Below are 20,789 nucleotides of genomic sequence, written 5' to 3' on the forward strand. Positions count from 1 at the left end.
AATTTGCCTAGCTGCTAAAAAAATGTGCAAATTTTTTTTTAGCATTCTCTAATGTTTGATTCAGTGAGGTGAGGCAAACATATATGTTTGGTTGTGGGGAACAGAGGTGTTTTCATTAAATGCTTTACTGTTAATTTATACGGCAAAGCAATAAATCTTAACAACATTGCAACAGATTGTGCAAATGACCTATGGATTTATAATCTATTTTGACATTGCCAGGACGGTCTAATGTGTAATTTATTTCATGAACTCTTCAGCGCATGTTGTAATGTATGTAGCGTTATGATTGTCGATGATGCTGCATAAACCCCTGCATTTGAACTTTGCAATTAATGCTAACTAGCAAAATTGTACTTTATTTAGGATGAATTATTCTGGTTAACATTATTGAGGGTTGAACACCTGTTCAGATCACTACAGGTCAGTGACAGCTGTTGAGCACCTGATAACTAGGTTAGTTAAATATATTAGATTTTGTTCATAAATTAGATGGATAGAGTGAAGCCTCAGCTTTAAAAGCATTGATGTGCTTTTCAGCACCAATCAAGGTGAGCCATATTTAGGCTAATTTGCAATTTCTGAATAAGAAGTGACTGAATTAGGCTCCATATTCTGCTTCTTGATGTTGTCCTTCAAACACACATGCAATCCTCCACTACCACAAATTATGAAGTTGAGTAACTCGATTCTGGGGAAATTGCAAGCTTCAATTCATCTCTGGGAAAAGCACCTTCTTGCTCATAATCCCTCCCCTATTCTGGCCCAATGTGTCCTCTTTTTGATAGTTTCATGTACTTGAATGTGATCCACTGCAGACAGCAGCACCTGACTCAATCGATAATTTTATAAATCAAGACTTCAGGTTTTTCAGGCAAGATGAGGCTGCTTCTGGCCACTGATCTCTTTCTATCAAGAGAGCATCCTAAAACTTATCCTCCACCCCCTCCTTCTGTCACTAATTTGTCTGTACCGAAGTCGATTGATCAGCTCTGATTTAGTTGAGATCAGCTAGCTAGGCATGGATGTAGGATAGAATCTTTAAATAGTCTTTGTCTAGATAAGTGCAGCACCAGGGCTGAGTCACTAAGGAAGCAGCATTTTCTATGTGGTTGTGTGATTGCCAACTTTGAGCAAGCAGTGTGGTGGTTTATTACAGGTGCTTGGCTAATTGACTAAAGTTGTGTGCATTTCAAAGATGTTAACTGTCTTGCTTTAAATATACACTATATGAAAATATTCTCTTTTTAGATGCTTTTTTGATGTATGTCAACAAAAATGACTTATTGTTAGTTACTATACAGTTTGATCTGCATTTGGTTTTGGGCGGAGGGTAATTATTACATATCTTAACAAATACAAATAGTTTCCATTTCTGTTGTATTCGCCAGTTTTAACAAGCCATTGAAGCTGCATTGAAACAGCACAAATCATTATTTCTGATCTCCATATCATAAAGAAGATACAGAAGCAGAGGGGGAAAATGTAAACAAGATTTACCAGAACTGTGATGGTTATACCATTGGAAATAATTGAAGACGGTGGCCTCTTCTGTTGAAAGGGTGATGTGATAGATGCATTTAAGATTATGCAAAGGTTTGATGGTGTGGATATTGAGAAGGTGTTTCCATTTGTCTGTGTGTGGCAGGGTGGAACATAATTTTATGGTCACCATTACTGAGACTATCATTGATCGTTGTAAGAATCCATCTGGTTCACTAATGTCCCTTAGGGAAGGAAATCTGCACCCTTGTCTGTCGTTTGTGTAACTCCAGACCCACAACCATGTGGCTGACTCTTAACTGCCCTCAGATGTAGCCTAACAAGCCACTCTGTTTAAAGGCAATTAGGTATGGGCAACCACGCCCACATCCCATGAAAGAATAAAAGAAAAATCTCACTTGTGCATCTTGTTGAGAAAGGAGCTGGCTAAAATAAACCAGATTGGAGCAGTCAGCTTTCTGATGGCTTCAAGATCTTATTAGTCTTTGGCAGCATGAACTGGTGAGAACTTCATATATAGAATGGATATACTTGATGCTTGCATCTACATGATACTGAATTTAGCTGCTCAAAATTTGACACTTTTTGAAAAGTGGAATGTTGGCACAGCAAAGAAAGATTTATATAATTTAGAGCGCTAATTGATGCAATATATGACCCAAGGTTACTTGATGTAAGTTTCTGCATTTGCAATACAGCCATTTCTTGCCTTGATGAGTTCACATACAGTGAAAAATATTTTTGTAAGCTTGAGAGGTTTATCATGAGTAATATTATGCCTGTTATTCAAATTTTTGTGCGCTGACTTAATTTTCAAACCACCTTCACCTTGAAATCAACTTATTCTCATATTTTTTTTATTGTGCTAGTTCCTGCTGCAAATGTACACCTCAGTACATCCATCACTGACAGCCTGAATTCACAACAGCTGGAAGTCAGTCCAGCCTGCCTGCCAGCAGAGCCTCTGTCAGAATCACTTCATCATTTATGAGGCACTACATAACAGTGCCACGCTTTCCATCAGTACCACCTTCTTTCCTGTTTTCAAGAGTTACTTTATTGTATTTCTGGATTAATAGGTTATGTTTCCAAATCTAACTTATTTGGTGGAAACTGAGCTACAAAAATGCTATTATTGAGAGACATTGTTAATGATAGTCTTGTTGTGGTGTTTTAGTGGCAACATGCAGATTCAGGTTTGGAACTTTATTGATGCTGTGCTTTGTGAATGGGGGAAAGGTATTGCTTCCTTGGAAGAAAATGAGATACAGCTTTTTAAAAAAATTATTTCACGGGATGTAGACATCTCTGGCTAGGCCAGTATTTATTGACCATCCCTAATGGCCCTTGAGAAGGTGGTGGTGACTTGCCTTCTTGAATTGCTGCAATCCATGTGGGATAGCTGCACCCACAGTGCTGTTTTGGAAGGGAGTTTAACAATTTTGACCCAGCGGCAACGAAAGAATGGTAATATAGCTCAAATTCAGGATAGTGTGAGGAGCTGCACTTATTTGATTTGATTTATTATTGTCACATGTATTAGCATACAATGAAAAGTATTGTTTCTTGCACGCTATACAAACATACCGTTCATAGAAAAGGAAACGAGAGAGTGCAGAATGAAGTGTTACAGTCATATAGATAGGGTGTAGAGAAAGATCAACTTAATGCAAGGTAAGTCCATTCAAAAGTCTGACAGCAGGAGGGAAGAAGCTGTTCTTGAGTCGGTTGGTATGTGACCACAGACGTTTGTATCTTTTTCCCGACAGAAGAAGGTAGGAGAGAGAATGTCTGGGGTGTGTGGGGTCCTTAATTATGCTGGCTGCTTTGCCGAGGCAGCGGGAAGTGTAGACAGAGTCAATGGATGGGAGGCTGGTTTGCGTGATGGTTTGGGACACGTTCACGACCTTTTGTAGTTCCTTGCGGTCTTCGGCAGAGCAGGAGCCATACCAATCTGTGATACAATCAGAAAGAAAGCTTTCTATGGTGCACTTATCTAGGTAAGTGGAAAGTATTTCGTCACAGTCCTGACTTTTGCCTTGTAGATGGGGGCAGTCTGTGGGGAGTCAGGAGGTGAGTTAATTGCCATTGAATTCCCAGCTTCTGACCTTAGGATGAAAATGAACCAATACTTCAGACTTTGACAAAGCATCTTTAACATTCTTGTATGCTTTCTCACATTCTGTAATCCAGTCCCATGAATGTTTCTCACAGAGTAAATTATGCAGTGGCTAAGTTAGGAACAAATTTGCCATTATTTTTTAATCCGAGAAAGGACCTCAATTGTGTCACATTTGTCAGACATGGTGCTTCTAAAATAGCATCCATCTTTTTAGGTGCTTTATGTAGGCCTTTACTATAAATAGCATGACCCAAATACTGGACTGACATCTGGAAAAAGTCACACTTTTCTTAATAACCAGACTATGTGCTTGAAGATGTCCCAATGTTGCTTCTAAATTATTCAAATGCATCTGTTCGCTGGACCTTATAATTAGAATATCAACCAGGTAACACTGTACACCAGAGAGACCACTTAAAATCTGAACCATCGATCTTTAGAATAAGGATGTTATTCCACAAGGTAATCTTTTACAACAAAAAAGGCCTTTATGAGTAGTGATGGTAAGAATAGTTGAGATTCAGCAGCTACATTGATCTTTACAAGCATATTTTCAGATTAATCTTGCTGAATTTCTGCCCACCTGATAGCCCAGCAAACAAATCTTCAAGGAAGCGGAAATTGATCACAGCACATTGGATTTATGGTTGTTTTAAAATCACCACAAATATGAACTGAATCATCTGGTGTCCTGACGGGAATGATGAGAATAGCCCAGTCTCTCATTGTAACTGGCTCTCAAACACCAGTATTAACAGGTCATACTAATTCTTGTTCAACCCTGGGACAAATTGCATATGGCACCATTCTTGCTTGAGACGTTTCGGTTGACTATTAGGCTTTATTTTGAGTTTCACTTGAACTCCTTTCATTGAGCCCAGTGTCTCTTTGAATACACACTTGTATTTATCCAGAATGTGGTGTAGGTCTGTTTTGGCATCGACCACTCAACTCTTATGTTGACCATGAAACTTTTAACGACACGCTCTCTTCCGTGTATGTACTTAAAATGACTTCAGCTGGTTTTAAAGGAAAATGCTTCAGCCTTTGTTAGTATGTAATTTCAGGGATTAAAGGTACAGCAGCACCAGTATCAACCTCCATCCTAATAGGTTGTCCATTTTAACTTTGGAATCATTGAGAATCTATGTGATTCACCTGTGTGGATAAAACGTTCAGTCGGAGCTCTTCTTCATATTTCTGGATATTCTTCTTAGAGTTGTAATTCTTTTCTTCCATGTTGTAAATTCTTTTTGTAGAATTTAACTCGTTCACCTTCTTGAAGGTACCCAGATTCTTCTGAATGTTCTCAGGGGAGAAAGGTCTAGCCCTTCAAGCTTTTACAATGTGACCCATTTTACCACAATTCTTACAGTAATTATCCTTGCTGCGGCATTCATTCACTGCTCCATTTTGACACATTTTTGACATGCTTGTGGCTGTCCTGACTTCTTAAAGGTAGTTTCCAACTTGCGGATCTTCATTCCTGTACCAAATTGTGAAGCCTCTTTGCCAGCCAGTTCTATCAACACTGATTTCTACTGCCGTTTAGAAGTCAAAGTTCAGTAAGCAATCTTCTTTGGATAGCCTCATTTTGGAAGAGTATCTTCTAATGACTCACCAAACTCAATGTTGGGCCAGCCTTTTCAAGGTAGCCACAAACTGAGCAATGCTTTCACCTTGCACTTGATTCCTTTGGTGGAATCTGAACCATTCTGTGATGATCAATGGCTTTGGAGAATAGTGATCTTCAAGGATTGTTAAATCATAAGTTTGGTTCCTGGCTTTGCTGGATGAACCAAGATCCAGAGCAAATTGAAGGTTTTGCTTCTTACTGTACTGAAGAAAGTTGGTAGAGGCAACTCGTTTACAATTGTATTCACTTGTATAAAGTACTGAAATCTGTCTGCATAGGAATTCCATGATACATTTTCTTCATTAAAAGGCCCCATGGCCCCTAATTGACCCATCATTTCTCTTGAAGGCACTAGCGACTAGAGATACTCTGTTTTTTTTAGGCTACCCAGTATTCCTCTTTTTGCCCTTGAAACTGTTGACTTGATGTATTTTTTTCAAATGGCCATACAGTAGAGCATCCCTACTTTTGAAATATGCCAGATACTACCTGGAATCTCAATTCTTCCCTGATTGGAAAAGCTCATCTTTTAAAGCCACAGAGAGTCTCCACCTGTTTTCAACTGCATAGTAAGTCTCCCACTCTGCCTGTACATACTACAACACGTGCATGGACCCTGTAGCTTAGAGAGGTCTACCCAATTATTCTTTCCCCAATAAGAAATGTGATCCCCCCCCCCCCCCATCAAATCATGTGATCAGTTCTTGAAGCAATCACTTAATTATATAACTGTACCAGACACAACAAAGGCACGCTCAGTCCATCTTGCAGCGGCCTCCTCACTAATGGGGATACTTGTACCAAATATTGGGAACACTGTCTCACAAACTAGTCAAACAATAAGAATTTGCATTTATATAGTGTTTTGAGTGCAGCGGAGTACAGAAATGTAGGGTGGTTTGCTGGGCTGGAGGAGATTACTGAGATAGAGGTGAGCAAGCGATTTGAAAATGTGGATGAGAAATTTGAAATCAAAGTTTGCATGAGTTAATGCCAGAATAAATTGGTGAGCAGGACCTGATGTGCGTTATGACACAGGTAGAGGAGTTTTCAAGTTTCCCAAGCATAAGTCATGGTAAACCAGCCAGGAATGCTGGAACACCCGGAAGGTCTAGAAGAAATAAGTGCTGGAATACTCAAGGTCAAGAGGAAATAAAGACACAGTTGATGGTTTTAGCAGCAGATAAACTGAGGCAAGGTCAAAGTCAGACGATGTTATGAAAATAGGTGGACATAGTAATGGTGTGGATGTATGTTAAGAAGTTTATCTTGGCATCAGATGTAACACCAGGATCATGAACAATCTGGTACAGTCACAGATAATTGCCAGGGAGAGGGATGGAGTTGGTGGCGAGGGAACCAAGTTTCTGACGGGAACTGCCGTTCCTACACAGTCGCTGGGTCAAAATCCTGGAATTCCCTCCCTAACGGCATTGTAGGTCAACCCACAGCACATAAACTGCAGCAATTCAAGAAGGCAGCTCACCACCACTTTCTCAAGGGCAACTAGGGATGGGCAATAAATACTGGCCAGCCAGCACGCCCATGTCCCATGATGGATGAAAAAAAGAGTGTGGAAACTGATGGCATAATTTTGGATGTTGCTACTGAATCCAGCATGCAGATGAGAAAAAAGAGGGAAGCCACCAGAGGCAACAACCTGACATAGGTATGATTCTGTGAGTAAGACTTTCAGCTAATGTCCCAGACTTCTTCACAATTCCTGGGTGAGTTGTGTCCTATTGGCAAGGCAAAATCCCCAGATATGGTGGCAGAGTGCTAGATAGGAGGGAGTGGCCCTGCTGAAAGTTCCAAATTACATTCAGTACTCAAAAAGATTTATCTGCTCTGTTTCATTTCAGTGATGTCTGCCAGTGGCAAAACACTTTGGCTATTTTTTGTTTCGTTGCAATTCACTGCAACATTGACTCCATACCCAATGAGGTTTCCTGGCATCAGGCCAAACATGGACATGGAAACCTCCTGCTGATTACTAACACCCATCCACCCTCGGGGGATGATTCAGTTCTCCTCGGTGATGAACACCACATGAAAGAAGAACTGAAGATGAAAAGGGCATAGAATGCACTCTAGGCGAGGAATTTAAATGTCCATCACCAAACGTGGCTTAGTGGCATCACTAATGACAGATGGCTGAATCCTGTTGGATTTGCCTGCTGGATTTGGCCTATAGCAGATGATGGGGGGAAAAACACCTTTTTTCATCACTCCTGCCAATCTACCTATTGTGGTCATAGAATCATGGCACAAACAGAGGCCATTTGGTCCATCGAGCCCATGCTGTTCCCATGCAGAACAATCCAATAAGTCCAGTTTCCCTGCCCTATCCCTGCACCCCAAGTTTATTTCCCTCAAGTGCCCATCCATTCGCCTTTTGAAATCATTAATCATCTCCGCTTCCACTGCCCTTCTAGGAGTGAATTTCAGATCGTTACCACTCGCAGCATACAAAAGATCTTCCTCGTATCCTTCTGTCTCTGAAGATTTTTAATAAATATCCCTAGCTCTTCTACCATCTAATGGGAACAGATTTTCTTTAATCTTATCTAAGCTTGCCATAATCTTTGATTTTTCTTTTGTGGAATGTGGGCATCACTGGCAAAGTCAGTACTTGTTGCCCATCCTTAATTGCCCTTGAATTGAGTGGTTTGTTGGGCCATTTATGAGAGCATTTATAAGTCAACCACATGGCTGTGGTTCTAGAGTCACACGTAGGCCAGTCCAACTAAGGATGGCAGATTTTCTTCCCTTCAGGACATGCTGAACCAGATGGAATGTAGGACGTAAGTTCAGGAGTAGGTCTTTCAGCATTTAGAGCCTGCTCCGCCATTCAATAAAATCATGGTTGATCTGATTGGCCAGCATGGTGACGCAGTGGTTAGCACTGCTGCCTCACAGTGCCAGGGACCCGGGTTCAATTCTGGCCTCGGGTTACTGTCTGTGTGGAGTTTGCACATTTTCCCTGTGTCTGCGTGGGTTTCCTCCCACAGTTCAAAGATGTGCAGGTTAGGTTGATTGGCCATGCAAGAATAATCCTAGTGTCAGGTGGATTAGCAGGATAAATATATGGGGTAATGGGAATAGGGCCTGAGTGGGATTGTGGTCGGTGCAGACTTAATGGGCTGAAAGGCCTCCTTCTGCAGTATAGGGATTCTCGGACTGTGGTATCAACTCCATTTTACCATCTGCCTCCATAACCTTTGACTCCCTTGTCTATCAAAAGCCTATCTAACTCTGCCTTGAATAAATTCAATGATCCAGCTTCCACTGCATTCTGCGGAAGAGAATTCCACATACTAATGATCCTCTGAGAAAAATAATTCTTCTTATCTCTGCCTTAAATAGTAGACCTCTTATTCTTTATTCGCTAGTTTTATCTCTTCCAAGAGTGGAAACATCCTCCTGGTATCTACCCTACCTAGTCCCTTCAGAGCCTTGCATGGTTCAATAAGACCTCCTCTCGTTCTTCTAAACTCCACTGGGTATATGCCCAACCTGTTCACACTTTCTGCATAAGCCCCTCATCTCAGGAGTGAGGCGTGGGAGCCTTCTCTGAACTGCTAACGTATCTTTTTTTCAAATAACGAAAGCAAAACTGTACTGTAGATGTAGCCTCACCTAGGCACTGTATAACTGCAATATTTCTTTTTATATTCCATTTCCTTTGCAATAAATGTCAACATTCCAATACCTTCCTAATCACTTGCTGCACCTGCATGCTAACCTTTTTTGATTCATAAACCAGGGCACCACAATCCCTTTGTGCCACCGAGTTTTGCAATCTCTCTCCACTTAAATTGTGTACTGCTTTTATATTCTTCTTGTCAAAGTGGACATTATACTTCATCTGCCAAATGTTTGTCCACTCACTGAACCTGTCCATATTCCTTTGCAGACTCTTTATCTTCGCTTGACAACTTTCCTACTGATTTTGGTGTCACCAGCAAATTTAGCTATCATATGTTTGTTCTCTTCATCCGAATCATTTGGTATAAATAGTTGAGGTTCCAGCACTGATTCGTGTGGCACTCCACTAGTAACAGCTTGCCAACTCGTAAAAGACCATTTATCTCTACTCGCTGCTTCCTGTTAACTAACCAATCATTTATCCATGCTCACATGTTACCTCCCACACCATGTAATCTTGTAACCTTTTGTGTGGCACCTTATCAGATGCCTTCTGGAAATTGAAATACACGACATTGACAGGTTGAACTTTATCAAACTTGCTTGTTATTTCATCAGAGATCTCTAATACATTTTGGTTAAATGCAATTTCCCTTTCACAAGTCAATGTTGACTATGCCAGATCCAATTTTCTAAGTATCTGCTTTAATCTCCTTAATGGATTCTAGCAGTTTCCCTATAGATGTTAGGCTAACTGGTTTGTAGTTTCCTGCTTTCTGTTTGGCTCCCTTCTTGAATAAAGGCTATTTTCCAATCAACTGGAAGCTTTCTAAAATCAAAGGAATTTTGGAAAATTAAAGCCAATACTATTATCTCTACAACCACTTCTTTTAAGACCCTGGAGATTGTCAGCCTTTTGGTCTAAAAGCATTTGCAGCATTTTTTTCTAATGATCGTGATTGTTTAAATTACGCCCTCCAGTACACCTCTTGATTTCCATGCATCTTTGGTAGGTTTTCCAAGTCTTTTCTATAGTGACGATAAATGCAAAATGTCTCTGCCATTTCCTTGTTTTCCATAAATATGAGAGCACAGTGGTTGGGCGGCACGGTAGCACAGTGGTTGGGCGGCACGGTAGCACAGTGGTTGGGCGGCACGGTAGCACAGTGGTTGGGCGGCACGGTAGCACAGTGGTTGGGCGGCACGGTAGCACAGTGGTTGGGCAGCACGGTAGCACAGTGGTTAGCACCACTGCTTCACAGCTCCAGGGTCCCGGGTTCGATTCCCGGCTAGGGTCACTGTCTGTGTGGAGTTTGCACATTCTCCCCGTGTCTGCGTGGGTTTCCTCCGGGTGCTCCGGTTTCCTCCCACAGTCCAAAGATGTGCGGGTTAGGTTGATTGGCCAGGTTAAAAATTGCCCCTTAGAGTCCTAAAATGTGTAGGTTAGAGGGATTAGCGGGTAAATATGTGGGGGTAGGGCCTGGGTGGGATTGTGGTCGGTGCAGACTCGATGGGCCGAATGGCCTCCTGCTGCACTGTAGGGTTTCTATGATTTCTATGATAATCAATTCCCCAGACTCTCCCGAGGTCTAAACACTACCTTTAGTTACTCATTTTTCCTATTTAAATACTTGTAGAAACTCAAGGTTGGTCAAATTTTGCAGAAATCATTGTTAACATACCATTGCTGAGGCTAGTTGCATATTCCAGAAGTATTCATTCAATTTAAACTCCACCAACCATCATGGGTTCAAATTCCACCATGCCCCAGAGCATTAGCCCAGGCCTCTGGGTTACTAGTCCAGCGACAGTACCACTTTGCCACCACCTCCCCACAGTTCTCCCCTCAATCTCCTTTGCTCCAAGGAGAACAACCCAGATTCTTCAACCTAACTTTTTAGCTGAAATGTCTCATCCATTCTGCTAAATTTCCTCTGCACCCTTTCAAGGACCTTCACAGTCTTTCTAAAGTGAGATGACCAAAACTGGATGCACTGTTCAAGCTGTGGTCAAACCAGAGCTCTATAAAGATTCTAACAACTTCCTTGTTTTTGTACTTTTGCCCATAACATCTGTCCTGGGACATCTTACCTGGAGGGTACCCCAGAGATGCACTGGGGAACCATTCGGAGGTCGCTACATAAAGATCGCCTGGGAAGTTTAAGCATCTGTTGACCAATTGCCCTGCGATGGGAACCATCAAATAATTTGGATCGCAAACTTTGGATGGTTCTGGCCGTCTTTCAGCAATAATTACCCAGAACAAAATTAAAACCATATGACCTCTTGGTAACTATAATCCCCGCAGTCCCCAACTGTCCCCTCCATGCCCTGACTACTTTCTCTTCCTTACCCCCACCCCTATGACTATCAACTCAATGGGCTGAATGACCTCCTTCTGCATTGTAGGGATTCTATAATGATGGGTGAGTGGGACTTATTGCAAGTTAGGAAACAGGCAGCACAGTTTTTGGATGATGTCAGGAGAATGTTGGAATGGTCAAGTCTGGAAGTAACAAAGACATGGATGAGGGTGTCAGCAGCTGATGAGCTGAGACAAGGATGGAATTGAGCAATGTTCTGGAGATGGTGGTGGGAGTTCTTTAAATGCACTAAGATAATTTCCTTATTCCTTTAATTACTTCCAAATTACTTTTAAAATGACAATCAATTCTCTTTCAAACTACATTAATGCAATCAGCCCATTGTTATAAAAGCTTCTGACTTTTCTCTCTGGTTTTATAGTGGTAATTCTGTCTGTCACATGGATCCCAATTTATCAATCAAGTAAAAGATTCTTTCAGAACATTTTTAATCATGAAAATATTATATATAATTTATTATATCCCTATACCCTTCAGTTCCAGATAAGTGAACCCCAATTTTTCAAGCTATAATTATGAGAACTTGTTGTTTCTTCAAAAGATATGGGCCTATCCAGAGTAGTGTAGAATTGTCAAGCGCAGGCTAAGTTTGACTAAAGAAGTGGGAGAATGTTCTGTATGTGGCATTTTTTTGATTTTCAGAAGTAGTTTGAGTAATGACTTTAACAAGGCCCATGATGTGGACTTCTTAGAATACAAGCTCCCAGATTAAGGCAGTAATGGCTTGTACAATCAGGGAGCCCTTCGTGTGTATATAATGAGTGTCAGGGTTTCTGGCATCCTGGGTTTATATTTGTATGAGGAAGTATCTGTTTGAGTGTTGCTTATTGTGCAAATAAAGCTAGATTTGATGAAGGGACACCAACCTCGGAAGAGTTATTTCAGTTTGAAAGGAATCTGTTGAAAGGAAAGTCGACTTTGCTTATTACTAACCAGTAGCACTTTTGGGAAGTGCACGTTAATGGGCAAAAACAGGAACAGGTTTGGATGTGATTAAATTACTGACTAGCACTTGTTCTTGCTCACATATAATGGCCACTGGGGTTTGGCACTTGAAGGTGACTGGCACATTTACGCTTCAACAGTCTCCACATTATAAGCAGCAGGGATGAAGGTTTGTGAGAAAAGTGAGGGTGCTGCTCTGGTAAATTAGTGTGTAAATCTTTGGAAAAGCACATGAAGTGTTAAGAAAATGTAAGCTAACAACATCTAAGAATTAGCATACTTAACCGATTTGCTAGTCAGATGAGCAGATCATCTGGGCATTGCTGCCTCTGGTCGAAACAAATGAATCAGACTGACTGGAAGGTTGTTCAAATGAGCTGTTGTCTGAGGTGACTAATTATGTGATTAAAAAGAACTTCTGTGAAATTAGTATATTCGTTAAGGCAAACTCTTTTTTGTTATAGAGATTTTAATTTGAATGAAACTTTGTAATGAGTAATTTAGCTTATTTTTCTGTGTTTTATTTAAGACTTTTAGCCCATTTCACCCTGAAACCTTATTCAGGCTTGAAGGACATTTTTTTAAAAAAGGCCTGTAAGTTTATGCACTAATGGTGTCTGTGGGTGTGTAGTTGGGAATGCAGTTACCAGACCTCCAGCAGATGTTATAAATTGAATGCTTAATTTTTCAAGCATTTTAAGTAGTTTTGTAGATATTCAATCAGAATATGTCTTTTAAAAGTAAATATTTTTAGTTTATATCAAAAGCTGAACTAACTAAATACAATTTATTTTAATGAATTCGAATGAGTAAAATTTCAGAGGTTAGATGGTTCAGTATGTCCTCTGCTTTTTACTAAATACACGATTTCGCATCTGTTGCCTGCTTACAAAGTTCAACTGAAATTATATTGCCAGAGTATGAGCATCATAATCCAGTATCATTGTGTATGAATCAAATGAAAACATGCTGTTGCAAAACCAGCGTGCTTAAAAAATTTGTTGTACAAATGGATGCTGAAAAAGTAGTCTGGTGCACACCTTGCAGTTCCTTCATAGGATAAGTGTTATGCTTTGGCCTTGACATATTGGAATCTGCCTCATTAATATCGGGTGGTAAATTCTGAATATTGATGACAATACAAAAACAATTTTGCAATAAAGTTTAAAAGCCTATTTAATATATCAGCCATTCTTTTACTGGAAAACACATTCCCAATACTTGGGGTGCTGCAAATCTGAAATAAAAAGAGTACTGGAAGTGCTCAGCAAGTCAAGTGACATTTGTGGAGAGAGAAATAGCGTTTCCGATCAATGAGCTTTCATAGGACTGACAGAAGTTAGAGATATAATAGTTGTTAAGCCAATCTAGAGGCTCCAGTAAAAGATGAGCTGAAGTAGGGGTGAAGTTTGACAGTTACGAAGGTGGAAATATACGGAAAGGGAAAGGATGGAAGAGATGAAGGAACAAAAAGGAAGATCAGTATTAGGGTGGAAGGCAGGAGACCGTATATTCCCACCTTCGTAACTGTCAAACTCCATTCCTACTTCAGCTCATCTTTTACTGGAGCCCTCATCCATGGGTTTGTTACTTTGAGAGTTGCAAAGTTGTTCAATGTCTTTAACATAGTAAACATCCCAAGGTGATTCACAGGAATGTTATCAAACAAAATTTGACACAGAAGCACTGAAGGACAGACAACTGAGGATGCTAATAATGGCTCAATGATGCCATGATATCACAATGGGACAAGTAGAAGAAACGAGCGCCAAGAACAACCTCAGCCAGTATGAGATTGAACTCATGTCGTCGGCACTATAAGCACCACATCTTCTGAACTAGCCAGCCGTAGTGGTTAGGCGCTGCTATTTTTAAAATAAGGAAAGCCCTCCACTGGTTTTCTCCAGTGGAAAGAGTTGCTTGTCTGTTGCCATGTAAGGCGGGAGGAAGGAGTTAAAACACCATCAAGCAATCATTTATGTCCTTGAGCAGGCAAGTCAACTTACTGATGCAATGGTTCACAACAGCAAAGCCTACACCAGCTTCACACCATTCTTCTTTTCCAGTCCCACACTTGCACCCTTAGTCTCACTGAGGGTGGCAATCTTGACACTGCACCTAGCAACAAAAGCAGTTCTCTGTCTTCTCTGTCGGCTGTGGTATTATCATAAGGGTGTGTACATTCCATGCAACTGGTGTCACCTTCACTTTCTTTATTGAAATCAACCTATGATCATGCTGATGGGATCCCTGTTGGCCAGGGAGGTGAAGCAGCCAATGTTTAGGGTTGACACTGAGGCACTGAAGGACGAACAACTGAGGTGCAATATGTTGGGAGTGAGTGTTTAGTGTGACTGACATTTCTCATTTGGACAGCATTTAGCACGGGTGCAAGCCACTGCATTAATTCTGGCACTATATCCTGCTACATTATACCTTATTTACTTGTATTTGATTTCAGTACTCTGCATAAACAGGTTGAACATTAGGATAGCAAATTATAGAAACATAGAAAAACTACAGCACAAAACAGGCCCTTCGGCCCCACAAGTTGTGCCGAACATATCCCTACCTTTTAGGCCTACCTATAACCCTCCATCCTATTAAGTCCCATGTACTCATCCAGGAGTCTCTTAAAAGACCCTATTGAGTTTGCCTCCAGCACCACTGACAGCAGCTGATTCCACTCGCCCACCACCCTCTGTGAAAAACTTCCCCCTAACATTTCCCCTCTACCTAGCCCCCAGCACCTTAAACCCGTGTCCTCTCGTAGCAGCCATTTCCATCCTGGGAAAAAGCCTGAGAGTCCACCCGATCTATGCCTCTCAACATCTTATATACCTCTATTAGGTCTCCCCTCATCCTACGTCTCTCCAAGGAGCTCCCTCAGCCTATCCTCATAAGGCATGCCACTCAATCCAGGCAACATCCTTGTAAATCTCCTCTGCACCCTTTCAATCTTTTCCACATCCTTCCTGTAATGAGGCGACCAGAACTGAGCACAGTACTCCAAGTGGGGTCTGACGAGGGTCTTATATTGTTGCATCATTATCTCCGGACTCCTAAACTCAATCCCTCAATTGATAAAGGCCAGCACACCAAACGCCTTCTTAACCACCTCCTCCACCTGCAGGGCCGATTTTAGAGTCCTATGGACCCGGACCCCAAGGTTCTTCTGATCCCCCACAGTACCAAGAGTCTTTCCCTTTATATTGTACTCCTTCATCCCATTTGACCTGCCAAAATGGACCACTACGCATTTATCTGGGTTGAAGTCCATCTGCCACTTCTCCGCCCAGTCTTGCATCCTATCTATGTCCCTCTGTAACTTCTGACATCCCTCCAGACTATCCACAACCCCACCAACCTTCGTGTCGTCGGCAAACTTACCAACCCATCCCTCCACTTCAGCAAGGGTCCCAGAACAGATCCCTGAGGCACACCACTGGTGACCAACCTCCATTTAGAGAAAGATCCATCTATACCCACTCTCTGCCTCCTTTTTACAAAAAAAATTAAAGCAACCTTTTATGTTGGCCAAAGAATGTGGAGAACAGCAGACTGAATATAATATTTTATAGACAATCCCCAAAGCCTTTGGTGTAATTATGTGATTGCAGTGCATTCAAAGCCTTACATTGACTGAAACTTTGCATTTACTGGAACCTTTCACCTTCAAGATCCTACTTTTGAGCATATTATTGTGAAATGGATGAGGCATCATTGCTGATTTGCAATTTTCAGCATTGAACTAATTTTGGGTCTTTCAATTATGGTGTTAATCTGGGATCAATTGCTTTTGACCCCCTCTAGATATTTGACTTGTTCCTGGAACTGCTGTACATTGTCCCAAAGAACATAATTCACACAGGACCTGTAGACTCTCATTTGCTTCTTCAAAATACCATAAAGTTTTTTTTAATGCTAAACCTTAAGTAATTTTTAGTAATTTACTTTAAAGTTACTTTAATTTAAATTAAACGTAACGCTTAAATTAAAAGTACTTTAATTTAAAGTAATTTTAAAAGAAATTATAAAGCAAGTAATACTCCAGTTGGTGTATTTCATGGTCAGGCAGGGAAAATCTAAATGTTTGTAATGGCAAAGTAATTAATAAAATCTAGTAATCATTTGGACTCAGTTGTTTAATAAGATGATTTGTTAATTGTTGTAGTACAAAAGGAGGCCATTTGACCCATCATGGGCCTGATTTTTACCAAACGGGCGCGAAATCGCAGTAAAGTTGGGTGTCGGGCCTTTAACGCGATCTGCACCCGAATCCGAGCAGATCGCGCCTTTACTGACACCTGATTCGGGCGCGGGTCCGGCCTGCGCCCAAATCGGGTGGCGTGACGATTTAAATGTATTTGCATGCATTTAAATCTACTTAATGAACGGCGCACCCAACTCTACCGCCAAATCCCACTTTACCGTCTTCTGGCCCGATCCGCGTCCGCACTGTAATCGACCTGCAAAATAAAAGTCTGAAGTCGCCGCTGCAGCCTCCAAAGAGCGGGGTCAGAGACTGCAACGGCTCTCTGACCCAGGTCATCCTCTGGTCGGGGTGGGAGGTGGAGAGGGGGTGTGATGTCTCATCCTCTGGTCGGGGGGGGGGGGGTGTTTCCGCTCCGTGTCTGCGGCCGATCCCTCCTGGCACCATCACTGGTACACTACCAGCCACAGATTGCTCTTCCCTACAGGTGCAAGAGAGCGTGAGAGATGGCTTTGGCTGGTAGTGTACCAGTGATGGTGCCAACCAGAGGATGACCGTCAGAGAGCCGCGCTCTCTGCTTTCTGCTTTTCCTTTCGCGCCCGGGCACTCTGTCAGATTTATTTTGAACTGCGCATGCGCAGTTCAGAGCTCCGATCGGTCCGCCAGCGCTAAGCCCCGCGCACAGGGCGGATCGGGCCAGAGCTGGCAAAACGCGTATGGGCGCGCTGGAAAGAGGATTCCAGGCGCGGATCAATTTGACGCTCAGATCCGGCACTTAGACTCAATGGTAAAATTCCCCCCATTATGTCTGCACCTGCTCTCCAATTAAACAACTGATTTTGCATTCTCATTTGCAATAACATTTTATAATGATGCATAAAGTTCAGAACAAAAATGTGTCTGGTTTTGAATATTTGTCAAGAAACTGCTGGCTTCTAATTCTGACATTCTCATTTAGTTCAATGCGTCTATCAATTGTACAGATGTTCCGGCAGGAGTTGATCTTGGTTGTTCCAAGTTCTGTGAAAGCACAATCCAACAATAATGATGCTTGATGTTCCTTTGTTGCCCATCGGAGCATCCTTTTGTTTTACTTAAAAGCTCAAGAAACAGCACTTAATTGTATATCTTGGTTCAGAAGGCAGTAACATTTCAGAGACATAGCTATGATCTTGCAATTGTGGAAATCACAATCATTGCAGCACAGAAAGATGCCATTCAGCCTGTTGTGTCTGCGCCAGCTCTGCAAATGAGCAATGCACCTTACACCATTCCTTTGCCTTTATTCCATAAAACTTAAGCTTGAATTTCTTAGCTTTGAAACTGAAATGAGTTCATTCTTGGGCTTCATCAGAATACATCAGGTAGCTGCAGGTGCTAATCAGGTGTACCGACAGCCCACTTGTGGGCAGGACCGTACCAATTTACCCCAAGCCAAGGCCCAGAGGTAGTTCTAAAGTGGTGTTCTGGAGGGGCACAAAGGTAGACCACAAACAGAAAATGCTGGAAAATCTCAGCAGGTCTGACAGCATCTGTGGAAAGAGAACAGAGCTAATGTTTTGAGCCTGAGTCATTCTTTGTCAGAGCTAATGAAAACTGGAAATGGGATGAGATTTATACTGTTGTTGGGTGGAATGGGGGGGGTTGTAGTTGAAGCAGTAGCAGCGGGATAGAGGGCCAGCGATACTGGGGGCTAGGGAGAGATTGACAAAAATGTAATGGATAAAAAGACAAAGGAAGTGTAAATGGTGGTGATTATGGCTAAGGAGGGTGCTGATAGCAGCATATGAAGGTATCAGAATATTAATGGCAGAACAAAGGTAAGCAGTGTTGGACTCCAAGCCATTTATTTTGTGGAGCCAGGAAGAGCACTTCTGCTTCCTTTGCTGAGCAACCTTCAACAATCCTATTATGAGCCTGCTGGTGAGGCTGCTTATAACACCTGGAAATTCATTTCAAGAAGCCACCAGTGTCCCATTTTAAAACAAAGCGATGGCCTGAATTATGTCATGGGTTTCTATACTGCTAAATTGGTTATTTTGTGCCTGTTTTTAAACAATATTAATTAGAATTACACCTCAACACTCTAATTCTTGAGATGGACCTTTTTTGGCATGGAGTGAGATTTCTTAAACCTTACTGCACTGTGGTGTCAATCTTTATGCATTCCATTGTAGTTTGACCCACAGCAACCTAACTCAGTGCATCACTGCTTTAATATCTCTAAAGACAGGAGGTTAATATTTTTGGCATAAAATATTTGTTAGATGCTTGTGAATATATTCTCATTTTAGGATTCTAGGATTTTCATATCTTTTAAAATTTCTTCTTTACCAGTGCTATAGCTCAGCAAATATGTGTATTTCAATTTCTTTAAGTAAGATTATTGAATCTAATGTTAAAATGAATTGATGAATCCATGTGCCTTTAATGAGGCCTTCCATTTCTTTTTATTTTGCTATTAAGTTAGCAAGGTGCTTATTTTACAATTTGGTGGTTCACTTTATAACTTTATAAGGTTTTCAGTATTGTTTTTCTATTGTCTCCTCAGGAAAGCCAAGCAGCATAGAACAGCTAGATCGGATCCTTCTCTCTGGAGTGTTTAATGTTCGGAAAGGTAAAACTCAGCTACACAAGTGGTCAGAACGTCAAGTCATTCTCTGTGGTACCTGCCTAATTGTGTCTTCAGTGAAGGAATGCCAGATGGGGAAAATGCACGTGCTGCCTCTTACTGGAGGCAAGGTGAGAAATTGTCTATTTTGAAGGAGCTGGTGTGTAGTTTATACATCTTAAGGCAGGCTTTGTCTGTTTACAAATAGTTACATTGTGGTAAGCTTAGTTTTAGTATTCCACAAAGATACGTAAAAAAATGACAGTAAGATTAATTATGGACATCATGTCCAGTATTCCAGTGGAACTGGTGTTTGATAAACTCCACAGGGTTTATAATTGTTTAAAATCAATCTATGGTTGGAATGCTCACGTAGGATTTTAGATCACAGCATCAAAAGTTCCCAGAGGAGCCAAATTCAAATTTAGATTGAGTTTTTTATTTATCAGATACTACTTACCAGCTTAGTGGGCCAAATACTATGAACTAATGTAGATCTCTCGGCTTGTAAATGATTCAGTAGACATTCATTGTTGAGATTCTGATATATTGTAGTACAGCAGTTATGTATACTTTTCCCTAATGAACAAAAACCAGCATTAGGATGTCTGTATAATAATGAATTTGTACTTGATTGACACTGCAGCCGGGATTTTGGATGGGGATTGGAAATTCCCACAAAAAGTCAATGGACTTTTGACTGCCTCTCCGAAGTTTCCATCCTGCCCAAGATGTTTCCTGCTGGAAGATCCTGGTCTGCGTGGTCTTGTATGGACCCTGAGCATTGAATGTGCCGCTTCTGATGTAGCATATTGGAAAACTAAAATTCTGACAAAAGCAGAGTGTCTGTATTTCTTCAATGCTTCTCTTTCCCCTGCTCCTGATTATCCCAGGAGATCCATTGACTGCAGTATTAATGTGATACCGGCTGCTTAATTTAGTTCTCTGTCTGTCAGCATGCTCTAATTTTGCTTCCCACAACAGAGATATATAACAGAGTAGTTTGATGAGTTGGTTATGAATAAAATGTTGGGCATTTGAATTGCTTTTCAAGACTTTGGCTTCATGTTTTAGAGTAAGACCAAATCAAGATTACACTATAGTCTTGATCTTTTCTTTCCCATCAGTGCAAAGGGTTGTAGTTCATAAGATTTGTATTGCTTATTGCTTACTTCCAACAAACATTCTGCTAACTTTCAAATTAAACTCCAATGACAGTAGCATAGCAGTTTTAGATTGACTTTGCAAAATGCCTGATCCTCTATAAATATCTTTATAGATTCTGTCTGTCTTCCCTACAGAAGGTGGCAAAAATCCTCTCATTCAGATCAGTAACGTAGCTTGCTTTCCACTTAATCTAGTTATATGCAAGAATGAGAATCGTGCATGTGTCTTGGTGACCACATGTATAGGAAGTATCTCTCGCTCTTTGAGTTCAAGCTCAGGCTTTTTGGGCTTGAGGAGTAGCTAGAGTCATGTGGAGCATCAAGGAGGCTGAGTGTTTCTTGGATTGTATGTTAGAAGAAGTATCTACCCCACACGGAGGTTAGGATAGTCAATGGATGGCCAGCCAAAAAAATTAGGAAGAGGAAGGAAGTGTTTGAGTCTTCTCAAACTGGTACTCAACATTGGAAACTGCTCAGAGGGAAGTCACTTTGAAGGTATGTAGTCTAGATAATGGTACCAATGGACAAGAGACTGCACAGGTGGAGCAGTAAAGCATACAA

General features: G+C 41.2%; 1 protein-coding gene across 2 annotated transcripts in view; it reads left to right on the forward strand.

The window, feature by feature from the left end:
• Positions 1-20,789, forward strand: part of phlpp2 (PH domain and leucine rich repeat protein phosphatase 2) — a 104,996-nt gene that overhangs the window by 29,595 nt on the left and 54,612 nt on the right. For both annotated transcript variants that reach the window (XM_078210775.1, XM_078210776.1), the window contains exon 4: positions 19,003-19,193. In XM_078210775.1, coding sequence (XP_078066901.1) covers positions 19,003-19,193 — 191 coding nt within the window. The remainder of the gene's footprint in view (positions 1-19,002; positions 19,194-20,789) is intronic.

The sequence above is a fragment of the Mustelus asterias genome, chromosome 4 (assembly GCF_964213995.1).
Source record: "Mustelus asterias chromosome 4, sMusAst1.hap1.1, whole genome shotgun sequence".
Classification (NCBI taxonomy): domain Eukaryota; kingdom Metazoa; phylum Chordata; class Chondrichthyes; order Carcharhiniformes; family Triakidae; genus Mustelus; species Mustelus asterias.